General features: G+C 32.3%; 1 protein-coding gene across 4 annotated transcripts in view; it reads right to left on the bottom strand.

Annotated features, from left to right (window-relative positions):
• Positions 1-20,736, bottom strand: part of agap3 (ArfGAP with GTPase domain, ankyrin repeat and PH domain 3) — a 143,019-nt gene that overhangs the window by 4,235 nt on the left and 118,048 nt on the right. For all 4 annotated transcript variants that reach the window (XM_052542900.1, XM_052542902.1, XM_052542901.1 and 1 more), the window contains exons 14-16: positions 16,671-16,825; positions 16,471-16,561; positions 15,521-15,743 (exon numbers count right to left, since the gene is read on the bottom strand). In XM_052542900.1, coding sequence (XP_052398860.1) covers positions 15,521-15,743; positions 16,471-16,561; positions 16,671-16,825 — 469 coding nt within the window. The remainder of the gene's footprint in view (positions 1-15,520; positions 15,744-16,470; positions 16,562-16,670; positions 16,826-20,736) is intronic.

Below are 20,736 nucleotides of genomic sequence, written 5' to 3'. Positions count from 1 at the left end.
AGCCCGCCAGATCGAAGACCCAAAGAAAAGGGCTGAAAGAGACACACTCGGACCAGAGAATGCAGTCTAACTCTTCAGCACGCACCAGACTTCTATCTATCCCTCTCTATCACCCAGCCGCCCCCTCTTCTCTCTTCAGCTGGCATTCATGGTGATGGCGAGGGGTACGGCGCTAAAGTAAAATCAATACGAGCGTATCTGAGCATGCTCAGTGGTGGTCTGACCCGTTGACCCCGTGCGGCGGGTGATAAGAGGAGCAGAAAGGAGCTGTTGTTTGCCTCGCTGGGGTGAGTGACACACAGAAGAGACTGAGTGAGAGAGAGCTGATAGAGGTAAAGAGAGTCGGGAGATGGGTTTCCCCCGGGATGACCACAACCACAGCGCTAATGTTGATCACAACAAACCAACAAGAGGATAGAAAGAAATTACTGAAATAATGACAGTTACAGTATAGATGAGAATGGGCTGGCTAGTATTGAATTATTCTTAATGAATTATACACTTCTATACAAGTCTATTTCAGGCATTTACATTTTTTCATCAATGCAAAGTTGAGTGATTAATTTGTGTGTGTGTGTGTTTGTGTGTGTATATATATATATATATAGAAGCTGGATATTCAGTAAAATATTTATTAATTTAATAATCAAATATTCAATAAATATGTAAGAATTTCCAAATACAATTTATATTTTTATATTTGCATTACATGCATTCAAATATATGTGAACTTATTATTACATAAAAGACTGCATAAATTATAATATAAGAAATAAGTGCTAGAAATTCAATCAATTGTTTCTGATATATTTCGATATTTAATTTATATTTCCTATATTTCATTTATATGTGCATTACAAATATAATATTTAATGCATTATTTAATGTCTATATAATATAAGAATGTATATATCTTATCATATTACATACAATTTACATAAAAAAGTATACATTACTCCACAGAATTTTTTATAAATGAGTAATTAAATATTTATATCTTTTTTATTTGTATTTTATATATAATTGTATGCATTAAATTCATATATCAAATATAAATAAAACATTACTACAGAAAATCGTACAAAATCTCATATAATTTCAGCAAACTATATACAATTATATAATTATATATACGATTAAAATGTATACTATAATGGGAGTCTATGCAAATGTAAATACTGATGTGCTTTCTTTTATATATATACACATACATACATACATACACACACTTCATGTAATTAAGCATGGACCCTTTATCTTGTTTTAAAAATTATTTTGTCATCATTTGCTATATCCAGCAAAGAAAACCAAAAGATTGAAGGGTGATTCTCAAAAATCAATATTTTCTGCAAGCTTTTTTCAAGATAAATTTAGATGTCTTTCCAAAAAAGGACACTTAGACACTCCAAAAGGACACCAAAGAACCAAATGATATAAGAAGCCCATATAAGCACACATGAAAGAAAAATGTTATAGTATGTGAACAGTGCAACAGCAAAGAGCTTTTTTTACATTTTAGAAAAGTCAAGTTGTGATACCGAACAGGACCACATGGAGATGCCAAAAAAAACTCAAACTCAAACAACTGACTATCAGCAATCTGTATATCTCTTCTACAGTCAGTACTGGGATCCATTCAGTATAACTAAACACAGCAACATAAACATGACAAATAAAAACATTATCGTGAATGTGTGTGGAAACAACGTGAACGTACGGAAATGTCTGTGCCTGTGCATACGTTAAATTTGCAATCAATGCATCAAGAGCACTCATACATGCATTAATATAACAGACTCTCACGTGCTTACTGTACATCTCCTGTACGGCATTGCAATCGTCTTTAAACACAAATCTAAAGAAACATGAAGAACAGATGAGGAAAAGAACCCCGTCATCGTGTCAACAAGCTCCACTCACATTTCCAGCAGAAAACTCACAAACCCAAATGCAAGAAGTTTCTGCGAATCATTTCAACGGTCTGTAATCAGTGTCTTTACAGGAGGTGCAGGGGCATTAAAAAATGAAGAAGAAAATAAGCAACCAAACAATCTTGACCTAAACCACTAAAAGGAACTACTTAACGTCTAATGAAATGACTCCAGTCAGCAGTTACATCCCAGCGTTTCTTACTACGAACAACACCGGCTTTATGAAGCAGAACAAATGTTGTGGCATCTCCAAACTGATAATCTGTTATCCCATGCCACCATTATATTCCCCCGAAGACAATCGCGTGTGTACGAGCAAGTGTTGTTTAAGTCACTTTGGCAACAATGGCATGAGCTAATTAAGTAAGCCACATCTTTAATGCTGTTTCTCTGAAAATCCTGACAGGTCTTTGTGAACAAGGCAGAGAGCAAGTGAATGGACTCTGGGCTCAGTGAATTGTTCTTCAGTGTGTGTGTGTGTGTGTGTGTGTGTGTGTGTGTAATTAGCCTCCCTCCCTCCCCTCCTCCTTCAGCAGTCAATCTTTCAAAGCTTGTTTTTCTTCTGAGGAGACCCACCCTGTTGTTCTCTCTTCATCTGAATTCTTTACAGGAAACCCTCCATGCCATCGCAGGGGTTTAAGAGGGTGGGCGACTCTAAAAGTTCAGGAGGAGAGAGGTTTAAAGTGCGAGAGGTTTGGGGAAGGAGGAGGGTGAGTTTACACTAGTTTAACAAGGACAGATTCAGATTCATTCATAACAGATTCACAGGGTCACCTAAAGTGACTTTGAATTAAATGAACTTTTTGTTTGTGTGAAAACAAAAGGAGATGCTTTGATGAATGTTCACGCTGCATTTTTTCCTGTCAAACTCCCTAAACGATCATAAAGGAACCATAGAAGCGGGGCATACTATTTGCGCACTGTATTCCAAGTCCTTTGAAGACATGACGGATTTCTGTGAGGAACAGATCAAATCTGAAATCAAATTTGGTGCAATAAGATGAAAAGAGACAGGTCTGACGTCAGTGAAGATTTGACAAGAAACTCAGTTTGGCCTGACATTGTATTTAAGACGATTTCAACGAATTTTGGTCTTTTCTTCACATAAAACTTTGGTATGAATTTTTATATTATTATTATTATTATTATTTTGTTATTTAGGAGCCTTGTTGTAAGTCTACATAAAAAAAAGGTGAAATAAAATAGGAAAGTTATTTTTAGGAGCTCTATGGCATCTGTTCACATTTACTTTGACTATAAAATAAAATGTTATTTTTGGAGCTTCATTATATATGTCCACATTCAAAATAAAATAAAATAAAATAAAATAAAATAAAATAAAATAAAATAAAATAAAATAAAATAAAATAAAATAAAATAAAATAAAATAAAATAAAATAAAATAAAATAAAATAAAATAAAATAAAATAAAATAAAATAAAATAAAATAAAATAAAATATGGTAAAATGAAAGTTATTTTTAGTTCACATATTTCTGTCCACATTCACTTTGAATGCAAAATAAAATAAAATAAAGTTCTAAAAACAACAAAGAGTACCTTATTTTTTATTTTATTCTAAATTTGTCCACATTCAAAATAAAATAAGGTACTTTTTTATTGTTTTAAGAGCCTTATGATATCTATCCACAATTAAAAACAAATCAATTAAAATAAACGAGGTACTTCTTTGTTGTTGTTGGAGCTTTGTGATCTCTCCAAATTCAAAATAAAATGAAATTATTGCTTTGCTACGTGAGTCTGAGATTTATGGAAGTCGCTAAACGGTTTCTATTTATTTGAGATGAGATTTATAAGACATCAGGGCATTAGTGGAGGATTTAATCAGCATTTTGCATGCGTTTAAGCTTCCATACACAACTAATCTGAATCGGTATGAAGCTTTTTAACATTCTCTCAGTCAGTTTACGGTCACCTGTCCTTGAGAAGGAAGGAGGAAGATTTCAGAAGCAGCAACAGGCTTCTCAAATCCTCCGGACACTGCCACTTGAAAGGAGAAGTGTGAGAGAGAGGAAGAGAGGGGCTGGTAATCCCGCCTCAGACTTTTGTTTGAAATGGAGACCCAATCCAAACACAGGGCACTGTGTGGAGGGGTTTATGGGAGAAAGCCGAGAAGCCATGAAAAGACACTTCCTCTCGGCAGGAGGAAGAAAAATAAAATGTGCAGCTTTAGCGTGTCAAAAGCGAGGGAGGGACGAGGAGGCCAGGAAAGAGTGAGGAGATGGAGGGAAGATTCTCTCTGCAGGGGGAGAAAACCACATTCAGGAAACACACACACACACACACACACACACACCGGTACACACATATTTGCAGTGGATATCAGGGTTGCTTGGGGGACATCGGGGGACTGGAGTGTGAGAGAGACTAGAAGCCTGAAAAGGAGACCAGATACTCTTTATATCTCACTTGACTTTAAACGCTGTTAACTGCTTCAAAGAGAACAACAATAAAATGAACACCTCATAATATCACTCAATAATAAATCAGTAAAGTCAACATGAAATGTATTTCTTAATGTATTATTGTGCATGACTGATAAGTGCGCATTATACTTAAGAAAAAAAGGCTATTATCTTTAATATCAAATTGTAATTAAAATTAATATTATTTACATAATTGTTTTTATGAAATTAATATAAATACACTTAATTATAAATATTTTTGAAATATAATACTGCACTGTAAAATATATATATTTGTAATTTGAATAATATTTCAATTGTGAGTGAATATATTTAAATCAAATACATCTATTTATAAAAAAAACCTATTAAAAACAGTAAAAATATGTTATTATAAATAACAGGAAAACAAACAAAATTTTCTGTGGATATTATCAATTAAATGTAAATACAGTTAATTCTAAATGAGTTTGAAATGAAACACACACACACACACACACACACACACACACACACACATATATATATATATATATATATATATATATACACAAATTCAGAATAATTATTATAACAAAAAAACTATTATTTTAATATTAATTATATATATATAATTATAACTATTTATTACAAATATATACACTAAATATATAATTATATATACACGAAATATATATATAAATATATAAACACACACACACTATATATATATATATATATATATATATATATATATATATATATATATAAAACACATAATTATAACTACGTATTGCATATATGTGTATACACATAATTATAACGTATAAAAATATAAAAACAACATTCAAATATAATTATATTAATGATAACATGTAAATTGTAATATTAATATAATAATTCAAAGGCAAATATTACAGCCCACTTTTCACAACAAATACAGATGGATAAATGTATGGATAAATAAATTAACATTAAACTCGTGTTTTTTTGAGTCAAGCTTTTACAAGAGCTTTCCTAGCATCAGCTGACCCTAATGATCTCCCAAACGGGAAACTGATTCCTGTTGCCTGGCCCAGAGAATCAGGAACAGATGAATGAACTCCAACACAGAGGAAGAGACAGCAGGCCAATTACTCAACCCACACTAAACAGCACACAGGGATTTATGAGAGGGTCCCTACTTAGTGCACACTCGGGGGGAGGTGTCTCTCCAGGAAGATCCAAAAGAAATTGGACATGCAAGTGAAAGTGGGAGACTCATCTGACGAGGGCGTGGAGGAAGGTGCATGCCCTCTTCACCAAACGACCAATCAGAACGCAGAGCCAGGAAGTGAATGGGTTCATGGAGGTAAGAGGGGCTCAGAGGAAGGGGAACTTCTGAAGAGCCTCGCCAGCACACAAACACAAAACAACCCCCTGAAACTCTCAAAAGACACATCACACAGATCCCAACCAGCAGGGAATGAGTGTTTGTAAAGGAGAGAGAGCGAAAGAAAGAGAGGGAAGTGTTTGCAGTGAGACAGTGTCAGTGTGTAGTTCACTGTTATGAATGACGCTTCATGTACTACACACTTAACACACACAAACAGAGCTTTAATGTTTCTACAACACGAGTCCTTCTGATTCTTCAATCATGTGTGCAAAAAAAGTTTAATTAACCAAACCACAAACTGAGAGTGGACTATAATACTGTATATTAAAAACATAGGAAATTAATAATTTTATATTTACTAAGAAGGCATTCAATTGATCAAAAGTTACAGTACAGATATTTATAATGTTACAAAAGGTTTATATTTCAAATAAATGTCGTTCTTTTGAACTTTCTTTTCATTAAAGTATCCTGAAAAGAAAAATATGATGGTTTTCACAAAGATATGAAGAGGCATATGTTTTCAACACTGATAATAACTGAATGAATAAATAGTAATAATTAAAATAAATAATAATGATAATAAATGAATAAATGTAAGTGATAATAACAATATTCAGAAATGTTTTTTGAGCAGCAAATCAGCATAATCAAATGATTTCTGAAGAACCATGTGACACTGAAGACTGGAGTAATAATGCTGAAAATACAGCTTTAAATCACAGGAATAATTATAAAAAATAATTTTTAAATTTATTCAAATCGAAAATAGTTATTTTAAATTGTAATAATATTTCACAATATTTGTGTTTTTGCTGTATTTTTGACCAACAACAGCGATATTTAATAACTCACTTGCTCTTCAGGGTGCACTATTTTCGCAATTTTTTTTCATTAAAAAATAATATTTGTAACATTAAAAAATTAATAGGCATTAAATAAAAAATAATCAACATATAAATTAAAACTGATTCATTATTAATTATTTGAATGTGTTGTGAAGCTAAAATAGTGCCAAACATTGATTGTAGGTTCATAATGGAGACCTTATTTTCCATCCATCCATCCATCCATCCATCTAAAGCAGTCAATCATCTGACCATCGTAAAAATGCCGAAAAATAAAAACACGTTTCTTGTCTTGAATACATTTTCTGCAGGGGGCTATGAGAGCACAAACAATACTTTGAAAAATGTACCACAAGAGAGCAAAACACATTTTCATTGCCAGAAGGGAAAAAGAAAATGCGCAACAACAAAAGCAATTCATGATGTCAGACATTTATCATTCCAGTATTTAAGTCAGCCGCTGATGTATACAATAACAATCAAACCTTTAGTGAAACCTCAACCTCAGCGTTCACTGATGAGGAGAAATACTGTAAACTGCACCATTGCTCTGTCTAATTGTACAGTTTTTTTTTTACTAGTTCTTATCAAACACTATATGCCATTAAATGAGATTGTGGTGTCTAATCAAGCTTGTCACATCTGTTCCCATACTGTACATTACTTTATAACTGAGCTGTCAATCAAACACTAGCTCTCACCTGATTGGCTAAAACATACAAAAAACACATTAATGGAAGCAAAACAACATCTGAACCCAACACATGAAACCCCGACCGCTGAAGAACGAGAGAGAAGAGAGGACAGGTGGAAGAGGGGGAAGGAGGTTAGTGAAGTGATTCATTTGTATTAGTGCCTCTGCCCTGTGGCCAAGATGCAAGGGCAAATTATTTCTGAAACAAACTGGAGGATCATCAGAGCTATTACCTGCTCTGGCCGAAGGGCACTGTGTGTGTGTGTGTGAGACGCACAATCGCTATCTCTTTCAGTCCAGCAACAGAAGAGCAAAGAAAAGGAGGAAAATAAAGAGTTGAGCGAATAAATACACATAGATAAATACATAACAAATACAAATCAGTTTTTGTCTTATTAGTTCGTATTTTTAGAATGTTTATATTTTAATGTAAAAGTTTTATTCAATTTGTCGCGTTTCCATCATTTTTAATGATTTAAAAAATATATAATTCCTACTCATTTTAAATTCAATGTTAATTATTTTAGCGCATTTGATTAAACTAAATGAACATTAGAATTTTTTTTTGCAATTGACATAAAATAATTAAATATAGCAATAAATAGCTTTTTAAAATATTTCGTTATTTCCGTTTATTATATATTATTAAAAAAATATTTTTTATTTAAATAATATATTTTTTTGACATTTTATTAACTATAATAACCACGATACAATACAGATATAAACACATATTTAGTGTTTAATAAGCGCATGTTAAACTCAAGGTTTCAGTATTATATACAGTTTAAACAGAGTTATAAGAACAATAATCTAACGTAGCGATCCTAATCAAAGCCAAACCTGTGTGTAAATCGTCAGCATCCCGTCTCACGAACAACTGAAGGAATTCTCTCAGTCGTGTGGCACAAGGGTGTCAGGTAATTAGAGTTGATGCCAAAACACACACAACTGCCAATTTCTAATTTAAGCTCTAAAGAACCGACCTCTGCAGCGCCTCTATCCTCTCTACCCCTGCAAGATCGATGGCAAAACTGTGTAAATCTATCATAAGTCTATCAATTTGCTTAATAGAGTACCTACAGAGCTCCATGATCGATTGACGCTGCTCAATAATTAAAACAATATTTATAATTTCAACAGCTGGAAACACATCAGCAGACACGCACGAGTTTCCAAGTCAAAGCTGGATTTATAATATACAATAACTGAAATCTGACTGTTTATCATCACAGTTGGAGAAAATATAATAATGTTTACATTTCAAAGTTATGATACTAAAATAAAAAATGTGCAATAAAAACATTTGAAAATCTCCGTACTATAATGTGTTTGAACAGAATAAATACAAATAATGGAAAATAAACATCTAAATACATCGACTTGTTTAAAAAGAATAAATAAAAACTAACGAAAGAAAATTTGTATTAAAATATATTTAAAGAAATCTTTAAGATTTTAAACTTTTATGCGCTTTTTAAAAATACTATGATATATATACACACACATATACATACATATATATATATATATATATATATATATAAGTTTTATTATTATTATTATTGAACTTTTATAAGTGCTTGGATGGAATGAAAAAAAAAACCCTGTAAAATAAATATTTAATTTAATTAAATCCAAAATTTCAACCTTTCTTTAAAACTTCAACTTCTGAAAAAAAAAAAAAAAAAAAATCTAAACCGTTATATCATCAGTCTTAAGATAGTGATACAAATGTAGCTTTCATTATGATCCCACAGTGTAAGACTTTGCCACATGTGAGTATTTGTGTTTAGCTCATGGTAAAGTGTGTATGCGAGTAATCTAGAGCCCATTACAGCAGCGCATGGCTTGTGTGATGGGCTTTAAATGAGTCATCAGGGCTGTAAATGAGCTGAGAGAACACCCTCACTCGGATGTTAGTTTTCACCTCCCTGATGAGTTTTAAATCAATCCTGCCTGACTGCACGACGGTAAAACCAGCCCATTACTCAACTCACTGATGTCAAAGCACATTGTGATGATACATGTATAATTGATCGTCCAAGTGACCCATTCATACGAATGAGTGAATGACCAACACTGTAACCGTGACTCTGAACTGTGTTTACTCGGACCATCTTCAGCAAAATGTAAGTTTTAAAATTTCATATATATTCAATTAAAGCTTGTATAATTTAATATGCTCAGACACATAGAATATAGCAATAATCATTTTTAAATAAAAAAAGAGTTTCTGTTTGACAAACACACCACACACACACACACACACACCCTCTCTCTCTCTCTCTCTCTCTCTCTCTATATATATATATATATAAATACAAAATATTATAAACGATTATTACTATATTAATTCTTATATTCTCTATGGAACAATTTATTTTATGAGAACTGGCACTTAAAATTAGTTAATAATTTTGTAATAATATTAAGGATTATTAACGTTAACTAAAACTATTAAAACATTTTTCATAATTGTTATTAAGCTTTAATAAAAAATACATTAAATTTAAAATAAATTAAATTAATAAAAAATATAAAAAATTTGAACTAAATTGAAATGTTGCTTTGACAAATAATTGTAATAAGTAGAATTAAGTAGAAATAAGTAGAAGTTACTAACTAGAAAATGTTAAACTGGAGAAAAAAAAATCAATTTAAATTTAAATGTGTTTGTTTGTGTGTATATATATATATATATATATATATATATATATATATATATATATATATATATATATATATATGATATTATTATCAGTGTTTTTCTAGCATTAGACACACACACACACACACACACACACACACACATATCTATATATATATATATATATATATATATATATATATATATATATAATAAATGATACACCAGTAATTACTGTCATGTAGTGGGAAAAAAATTAACAAATGCACCCTGATGACTACGTATTGAATATATGTGCACTCTGATTACACACCATGTTTCACCCATTACTTTTTGGCTGAAGAAAATCAGTTATGACGGTAATGAGATTTTTGTCCGAGCGGATGAGAGAATGAGTGAGCGAGCGAGCGAGAGAACGGGAGAAATGGAGGATGCCGTGAACCGTCAGATTCTCCTGACAATGAAAAACATTCCCTCCTCCGGCAGCGAGCCCGTCTTGACGACTGAAGTGTGAGGGGGATATCAGCATCAATAATCTTTCATCAAGTCAAAAGCACTCGGCTGCAGCCCGCCAAGCACTCAATAGATAACTGTGAGCCATCGCTCGCTGCCGAGTGAGAGAAAAGAACAGAGACAGAGAGGTGAAGCACCTCGGGTGGTGAGGAGATGCTATCTCTTTTGTAGGGCAGTTGTTACATCTTCGTTCACGCTCTCCACTGAGAGAAATCCTGTTCTTCAAAACAGCAGGTAAAAGAGTCGCGCGATAACGCGCGTCATCACTTCGACACGGCATTAGATCTGGCTTTTGTTCACATAGCGCTCGTCCCGGGTTACTTGTTACTTGGTCCCCGACCCGGGTTCTATGCCAGAATCAATCCCAGGACGTGTTTGCTTTCACACAGAAGGCGACCCGGCAATGTTCCGGCAATATGACGGGTCCAACATGCAGTGTGAAAGGGGCTCATGAGAATGATTGTTGGAAGCAAGTTTGCGAAAAGTTGGTATCTCGTGAACACCTTTACACAATCAAACATTAAAAAGTGGTATTAAAATATTTTTAATTCTGAATATAATTTTGTCAGTGTGTTAATGTCGACCCGAGAAGTGATTGCTACTTAAGAAAGTTAACTGTCACAAGTTTGAGGTAAAATGCACTTGGGTTGTCGATGCCAAAACACTATATAAGCTGTGATAATTGAAAAGCTGTATTTAAAGTTTTTTTTATTACCGTGTTTTTGGGACTATAAAGTCGCACCTGAGTATAAGTCGCATCAGTCCAAAAATACGTCATGATGAGGAAAAAAACATATATAAGTCGCATTTATTTAGAACCAAAATCCAAGAGAAAACATTACCGTCTACAGCCACGAGAGGGCGCTCTATGTTTACAGGCGTAGACTACAGGAGCACTGAGCAGCATAGAGCGCCCTCTGGCGGCTGGAGGCGGTAATATTTTCTCTTGATTCATTTGTCTTAGTTCATTTCTCTCGGTTCATGTCAAATTAATTTTGATAAATAAGTCGCACCTGACTATAAGTCGCAGGACCAGCCAAACTATGAAAAAAAGTGCGACTTATAGTCCGGAAAATACGGTATTATTTGTTATCTTTTCGTGTTCTTTTCTCAGATTGAGCTCCCTGACAATCTGACAAAAGTCAAAAAGTCAAACAAAAAAAATATTCCAACTAATGAAACATGCAAAACTATAATAACCTTGCTGCTAGGTGGTTTTCCGTTCTCAGATCTCAATAATATCGTAGTCTCTTGACATGGCCTCCTTCGGTTTAAATCTGTGGGATTTCTTTGACTTGTTTAATCATGCACTTGGCAAAAATCATAAGTTCAGTCACTGAAAAAAGTAAGAGCAGAACTCTCCTCAATAAGCCACACCCTTTTAGGCATCATTCACATCACGTAACACAAACATGCATGATGAATTACATGCTAGATACTGTCATCCCAAATTAGATAAATGCATAAGACAGAGTTCAGCAGCCAATGCAGCAGCATTGCAATAAATCCTGCATTATGATGCACTAGACCAAAGCGGCGCAGGCCAGGCGGTGTGGATTTATACCCTGAGGAGTGACTGATTCACCCCTCTGAGTGATGGATAGCTGTCAGAGCCATCCAGAGCTCTCAGTTCAGCCCTCAGGGGAGCGGTTTGGGACTTTAATAGTGTCCTTAATTGCCACCAAAAACACTCTTTTCTCCAGGTCATTAGACAGACTGGGAATTTGAGCGAGTGTGTCAGGCTTAAAGCGGGAAACACCTCGAGACATCGCCTGGAAGCGGAGCAGGTGAGCAGCTCCGGACAATGGTCTATGGACCCGATTATCTCCTGTAGTATCTCATCTTCTTCAAACAGCACTAATGGAGCGATGATTTGGGTGAAGACCCTCACACGATCCAGTCATTGATCATTTAACCCTTTCGAGTCGATTAACGCATATATGCGTTTTGAGTCATTTTCTCCTGATAACCCCGAAAAGAACTTAAATTACACTTTCAGTTTTAATCGTACAGATAAGAGCAATACATCAATCGAATCTGTAAAGGGTCTAGTTTTTTTTGGATACAGACATAATAACAAAAAACCTTTGTGCACTTATAAAATAAAGATAACAAGCAAGGTGCGCTGTCTACAGTCTTTGTCTCCGCTGATCGTCATGTACAAACATTTCATTAAAATGAACTGTAACTCCGTGAATACTCAAAGAAGAGACATGAGAGAGATATCTATAGAAAGTCTGGAATGTCTACTTTTAAACTAAACAAGTGCTGCCGAAAACAAATATTCTGAGATAAAGTAATCCATATGAAAACAACGCAATGTCTGTTTTTCATATCTCCGCTCATTATATCTAATGTGACCACGCCCCCGCGCTTAACGCGCTATTCAGATTAAAACTGAAGCGCGCGGCTTGAATACACCCACACAGAAGAAAAAGCAGCGAGACTATTCTTCAAGTTTTTATTTTATTTTACTGTTTGCTTCGTGATGAGAGGACTAAGACATAATTCACCCCAAAAAGATGTGGTGTGGTTGAGGATTTGAGAAATGGATTTCCTCAGAAAAAAGAATGAAGCACTTTATTCAGCAGAGATCATAAACATGAGTAAGTCTCTTTTTATTTATTTGTACTAGTTTTCACATAAAGTGTAAACATTTTACTAGTTAGACTTTTTCCAAAGACTTTTTCCAAACTATAATTCCTGACTAAACGTATAATCAAGTGAAACATTATGAAGTTTCAATAACAATATACAATACTATACCATTCAAAAGCTTGATGTAAATAATATAAATGTGACAAATAGAGATAACTCTAACAAATGTAAAAACAATGCAGTTCTTTCGATTTATTCCCCCTAAAAAAACCTGAAAAATATTATCAGCTCTTTTCAACATTAATAATAATAATAATAATGATGATGATAATAAATGGGGTTTATTTGGTAGAAAATAAGTTTGTTAAAAGGATTTCTGAAGGATTGTGTGACTGGAGTAATGATGCCAAAAAAATTGTTTGAAAGTCAGCTTTGATTGTTCCTAATAAACTGTTTAACTGCTCCCCCAAGTGGATATTAAATTATGTTTTGGGATAATTAAATATATTCTTAATAAACTACAAACATAAAATTATATACTTTTATTTTGTTCTCACATTCTTTCTTGTAAGTCCTCCCTCACAGTGGCACAGTTGAATGAGAGGCTCATTATGCAGCTCATTATGCAGGCCTTTGTCTTCTCAGGTGTAAATCACAATGATATTCATGATAGTTGACGCCTACTCGCATATGACTTTTACCAACAAAAAGTGTTTTAGAAAATTTAAATCAATATATTGTTTTCTGTGAATGAGTAAACAAGATGATTTTCACATCATTCAGAAAGAAAAATTCTAGGCTACAAGCTCCAGTTCTCAACTTTTCCGGCAACCAATTTTATGTATGTGTTTTATTGCCTTATGCAAGTGATTTAACATTTTTAGTTTTTCACTAACCATGCATAACATTTTTTTTCTCAAAAATACAATCATGTACATGCATGCCTTTCACATATTATTATAGCCCAGTTTGTGCTGATTACAGTGATATTAGACTTTACCCATTTAGATATTTATAAGAAACTGAAAAAAGCACAAATGTCAGGGCATGACAAAACTTCTCAAGGCCCCAAAAATACCCTTAGACTCCAGAGGGTTAAACCACACTGGCTATAATGCTTATTGAATATGCTTTCACATCCTGAAAAAAGAGCCCAATCTTCAAACACTACTTTTCACTTTCTTAAACACTTACAGCTGCCATGTTTAATGTTGACTGATTGACTGTTCGGAAAACTAATTCATAAAACATTTATAGAACAGGATTAAGTCATGATTAAGTAAAAATGGCAATTTAGAAAAAAAAAAAAAAGCTCCAGGTTTGTGGTGCTTGCTTTAGAGTGGCACAATTTAGCCAAAAATTATATTATATTAATGTTATTCTAAAACAATAATAGTATAATAATAGTGCTTATTATCATCATTTCTGCTATTAAATAAAAAAAAAAAAAAAATTAGAGACTACTATTTTAATACTTCACTCTAAAAAAAACAGAGTAATAATAATAATACAAATAATTTCACACTAATATTTACACTATTCTTGATTCATTTTTGAATGTTAAACAATAAAGCTTTCATTCTGGCAAAAATATGCTGGAAGACTTTAACTCTTTCCTCACTAGCATTTTTGAAAAAAGTTGCCAGCCACTTTATTTTCACTTAAATTTTATGTATATTTATTTTTATATAAATACAGTATATTTTGCTGTATGATTATTTGAATATGCAATACCCCAAAATAAAGATCAAAGTCTCTACTTTTTTTTTATCAATTCTTGAACATAGGTAGGTTTCATAAAAATGCATAATTTCGAGCAAAAGGCAGAGAATATTTCTGGATAATATTCAGTATTAATATCAAAGTATAAATCCGGTAAATCGCTTCCATCAATACCTCCAAAGCTTGCACAGACATATTCCGCTTCCTGGAGCAACATTTTAATCCATAACATTATGTGTTTTTTTTATATATATGTGCAGTCTGTTGCTAATGATCGCTTAATTTTTAATATCCATCTGTTTACATAAGAGATCGCTCGTTTTCTCTCTCCGGTTCACGTGTGTTTTTGTTCGGGAGGTTTTGTACTCGTTCAGAAGATGTGTAATAGCGCCCCCAAGTGTATAACAGTGAAAACAAAAAGCCGTAAAAACTCGTCAGTGGCGGGGAAGCGTTGTCTTTTAAATGAGATAACTCGTCAATGGAGGGGAAAGAGTTAAAGAGTCTATTTTGTTGACAATAAGCACTTATTGCGTTATCAAATGCACATTATAAGTGACACAAACTCCCACGTTTATTGTAAACCCAGAGATTCTGAGACACTGAAAACACCAGATCATGAACTGCTCACGTGTAAAACAACACAGTGCCACATTTCACTCTTGAACATGTAGTGCATATATAAGCCTTTGAAATTTGTTTTTAAACTTGTGCAAAATAAAAAATAAAGTTGCTAGCAAAACTTGATTTTTTGAGCTAGCAGCTAATGCTGTGGACAGTTGACCCACCTGGTGCTGTCCACCCCAGGTTTGGTGTATCCTTCCACACAGCCCTCCCATACACTGTTGGCCATGGCGTTCCCGATGGCCGTCATCACCATGCTGAGCTCCACAGGCCAGTCGTCCAGGTCCAGAGACCGTACGCGGGACAGATGGGTGCCCAGGTTCCTGTGCATCCCGGAGCACTCGATACAGATCAGAGCGCCGAGGTTCAGACTGGCCCAGTCCGGATCTGAGAGACAGTTACATTTCAGTTTCCCAAAACCAATATTGCATTTTATTCAATTCAAACTCTGACATGCTTGATTGCGTGTGGTCTGATGGGTCATTTTCAATAATCATTATGCCATAAACCACTAGTATTCCAAGTGTAAAAATGTGGAAGAAACTATCCAACAAAAAAAAAAGAAAAAGAATTGTCTGAAAATTTTAAAATTAATTTCTACATATTTAAAAATATATATTTGTATTATTTTAAAGTGTGTGAATCCACCCCAAAAAGTGTCCGAAAACTTATTTTTATTAATTTTACATTTTGTTATTTTTAATTATGTTTTATTATTTTAATGTGAGTGAAACTACGCAACAAAACGTCGAACAATTATTTATTATTTTTATATTATTTGTATTATAAGTGGGTGAAACTACCCAACAAAAATAGAAAAATGTCTTAAACGTTATTTATTTTAAATTAAACGATCAAAGTTAACGTTATTATTTTTAATTATTTTATTTTCTATTATTTTAATGTGGGTGAAACTACCCAACAAAAAATAAAAACCTTTTTTATTAAATTATTAAACATTTTATTTTACATTATTTTTTATTATTATTGTTTTAAAGTACTTCATCACATTATATCTCATGACACTACAAAGCAAAGCAAAGGAAAAGACAAACATACGATAAAATGTCTAATAAAAGGAATCTAGCTTCATGTCCAGAGATGTTTTACTCACTGGGAGCGTCACAGTCTGCACAGAAGCTGTTTCCCCTCATGTTCCTGATGGACTGGATGGTCACTGCATCACTCTGGCTTCCTAATCGAGACTATGTGGCATAATAATTCAGATAGCACAGTTTGAAAAGAGCAGAAGGGTACATATAAGGCATATTCATCTATTTCCACAGTATCTAAATAAACATAATATCATCTTACCTTGTTCTTGCTGCTCTCACAGCACTGTAGGCTGGCAAATATCTGGCTCTCGATGGCCTGAACCCAGAGCTCTCTCTCCTCATACGTGGACGCCACAAAGTGCCACATCTGACCCGTCAGGGACACAATGATGAACTCAAACGACTCCTCTTGCTCTGAAACACACCAAACGGGAGATGAGTTCGGACACAGAGTGATTGTTCAAATCCTTAAAGAGCATGCCTGAAATACTGACAGATGTAAAAATGAATGAAATTGCAGATTAAAGAAACAAAAACATACATTTCCAAGTTCGAGATCATCTTCACTGAAGGCTGAAAATACAAACATTTAAATGGCTAGTATCCAAGGTGCATTATGGGTATCTGCGATTAGTGTCAGTTTCTGTTGTTCATCAGCATGGTACAATCCAAGTGATTAAAAAGGTAAATGCATTCATGAGAGTACTTATCTCATTACCAGCGGAGACTCATTATTATTGCAGCTAATGTGGGTTAATCATTCTGGTCACAGTCATTTCCACATCCCAAAAACACACGCGAGGTACTGCAACGTTTCTACTGAGCTCAAATGAGGGGCGAGAGGTGAAAAACACACCATCATTTCTGCAATTTGCACGATTACTTTGACATGTACGTGAAAACTGTAAATGATCATTAGCACATTACTGAGGTCTCACGTTTAGAGAAATGATCATGAATTATCAAGGTCATGTGCAAACCCAAGGTTTTCATTTTATATTTATTTTATATTTTTTGGAAAATATACATATATTTAATAGGGTTGGTAAGGATACAATACGATAAAATACTCAACTATACTGTAATGTAATGTAATACAATACAATATAATAATGATCATTAGCATATTAATAAGGTCCAATTTTTTCAATATTTATTTAATAGGAAAATAAAAAAAGAATAAAATTATATATAACGTAATATAATGTAATATAATATAATATAAATCATTAGCACATTAATAAGGTTCATTTGGACAATATTTATTTAATAGGAAAATAAAATAAAATAAAATATGATATATTATAATAACATAACATACATAATGTAATGTAATGATGATCATTAGCACATTAATAAGGTAAAATTTTTTCCATATTTTAAATAAAATAAAATAATAATCATTAGCACACTATTACGGTTAAATTTAATTATATAAATCAAATTATCAAAAAAATAAAATAATATAATAAAATATAATATAATATAGATCATTAGCACATTAATAAGGTAAAAAAATTCTAATATTTAACAGGAAAATAAAATAAAATATGATATATTATAATAACATAATTTAATGATGATCATTAGCACATTGATAAGGTCAATTTTTTTCAGTATTTAAAATAAAATAAAATAATAATTAGCACACTATTAAGGTCAAATTGTGAAATAATATATAAAAATATAATAAAAAAAGAATATGAATATAAACCTTTCACTATTATAAACTATATTACATAAACTCATTTATATCCATATTATTCTTATTATATTATTATTTAATGCATTTAATGCCTACTTTTTGGATTTTACAAATGAAAGCTACTTTTTCACATTTATCTGGAACTTAATGGATATAAAACCAAAAGATAAGCTTATTCATAACAAATGAAGATGAATTGGTACATTGTAGAAACAAAACTTTCAAGTCTGCCATCTCTAAATAAAAACTACACGCATGATTTTAAAATCAGAAGTAAAGTTAAGCATGATTTATTATCTTGAATGTAAAGCATATAGATCTGGATCTCCAATAATCTGCATATGATGTCCCGAACACATGCATACGATTGTCAAAGACTCCCATTCCCTTGAGCAGAGCATATGGCCTCAAGCGAACGGCGACAATCCAGTTAGTTTGACACCCTCCTCAATTATCCGATTTATTCACGGGACTCGACTCCAGGTCAGAGATCAATACAGAGACGGCAGCTTTGTGTCTAAATCAAGGACTAAAGGGTGAAGGTCTGTCGCCCCAGTTGATCTCTCTCCTTTGTTTACATTTCATGCTGCTTTTTGCTGGAAATCAACCACAAATGTAAGACGGGATCCGCACAATACACATGGATAAATGTGTTGCACAAAGATCTCTGGAACTACTTTAGTAGTATTTTCCCGAATGTGATCAAAATAAGGGAACATGTTTCATTTTTAGAACAAATCAAAGCAAAAGTAAATATTTACTTCTGATTTTAGTACAAACATCTTTCTTGAATGCATATATTTTGTATTTTAGTATCACAGAAGGGAATATATATATATATATATATAAACATTTCTAATGTCAGCAGCTTGAAACCATGGAGAATAAAAGCTAAGCAAAATTAATTTTGTGCATTAGTTATCAAACAGCATACAAAATAACTGTGCGTGTGTGTGTGTACATTCATTTACACTTAAAAGTAAAGCAATTAAAAGTACAAAAGACGTTAACTCTTTGTGAAACTAGACAAATATTACCTTAACTAGACAAAAGTTTGAACACTTGACTGAATTTATACTATCATCTTAAAATGTAATCATTGTGATATTATTTTGGTAAAAATGTAAATAAATAAATAAATAAACAAATAAAATAATTAATTAATTAATTAATAATAAATTAAATAAGAATAAAATAAAAATATTAATTAAATACATTTTTTTATTTATACTATCATCTTAAAATGTAATCATTGTGATATTATTTTGGTAAAAATTTAAATAAATGAATAAATAAATGAATAAAATAATTAATTAATTAATTAATTAATTAATTAATTAAGAATAAATTAAATAAGAATAAAATAAAAATGTTAATTAAATTATCTTTTTTTTTTTAAATGCTTACTTTAAAAATTGTACATTTGGGGGAAAAACATGTCAACAAATGTGTCAAAACTTTTTAAAAGAATCCCAGGATGCACTGCAGCTGGTTGAGTGAATGTCCACAATAATCAGAATCTTGACAAAGAAGCAGCTCAAATAAAAGAGAGTTTTTTTTAAATACGAGTTTTAATTAGATTAACATTTGTTGGTTGTTCCCATACGTTCATAAGCATTATTTCATAGTACTGATGAATTTATCTTATTCTAAAACAAGAAAAATGTCCCAAATATATGAATGCAGTGAAGGTCTGGGAGAATAAAAGTGAAAATGCATTTTAAAGCATTTTATCTAAAACAAATTACTCAAAGACTCTGAGTTCTGTTGATATAAAATGTGCAATAACACCAGCTCCCAATCAGCCACTGGTGCTCAGAAATGAGCAGTAATGAGACGAATACATCCAGTTAAAATCCAATCTGAGGGACTGGAGGCAAAGAGGGCAGAAACAACTTACCTTAATTAATACGCTACAATAAAAGAAAGATAACAACATCTAAAAACAGTCTTTCTCTTCTCCTCTCCTCCTGGCAATTGCCATCTTTCATTCATGTTTCTATTAATACCACAGACACATCCAGACACACAAATTATTTCAGCATACATGCTAATGTTCAAGAAAACATACGATTTTTTAAAATGTTTTTCAACGCTAGGATCTTCACCCCAAAGGCTTCATTTATTTGATTAAAAATAGTCAAAACACTAATATTTTTAAATATGGCTATAATCTAAAATAGTGGTTTTCTATTTAAAGGTATTTTAAAAAGTTATTCCTGTGATCAAAAAACTGTATTTTCAGCATCATTTCTCCAGTCTTCAGTGTCACATGATCCTTCAGAAATATTTCTAATATGCTGATTTGCTGCTCAAGAAACATTTCTAATTATTATCAATGTTGAAAACAGTTGTGCTTTATATGCTTTTATATGCTTAATATTTTTGTGGAAACCATGAAAAATGTCTTCCAGATTCATTAATGTATAGAAAGTTCAAAAGAAGAAAATACATTCAAATGTAAAATATATAAGACATAATAATAATAATAATAATAATAATAATAATAATAATAATAATAATAATAATGAGATTAGATCATTAAAATGTGAAAATGTATTTAAAATGTAATAAGTTGTCACAAATAAAAATAATTATTAAATTAGTTGAATATATTTAA

This window comes from Carassius gibelio, chromosome A24 (genome assembly GCF_023724105.1).
Source record: "Carassius gibelio isolate Cgi1373 ecotype wild population from Czech Republic chromosome A24, carGib1.2-hapl.c, whole genome shotgun sequence".
NCBI classification, from domain to species: Eukaryota; Metazoa; Chordata; class Actinopteri; order Cypriniformes; family Cyprinidae; genus Carassius; species Carassius gibelio.
Note: the sequence above shows the minus strand (reverse complement) of the source record. Positions and strands in the feature narration are given on the sequence as shown.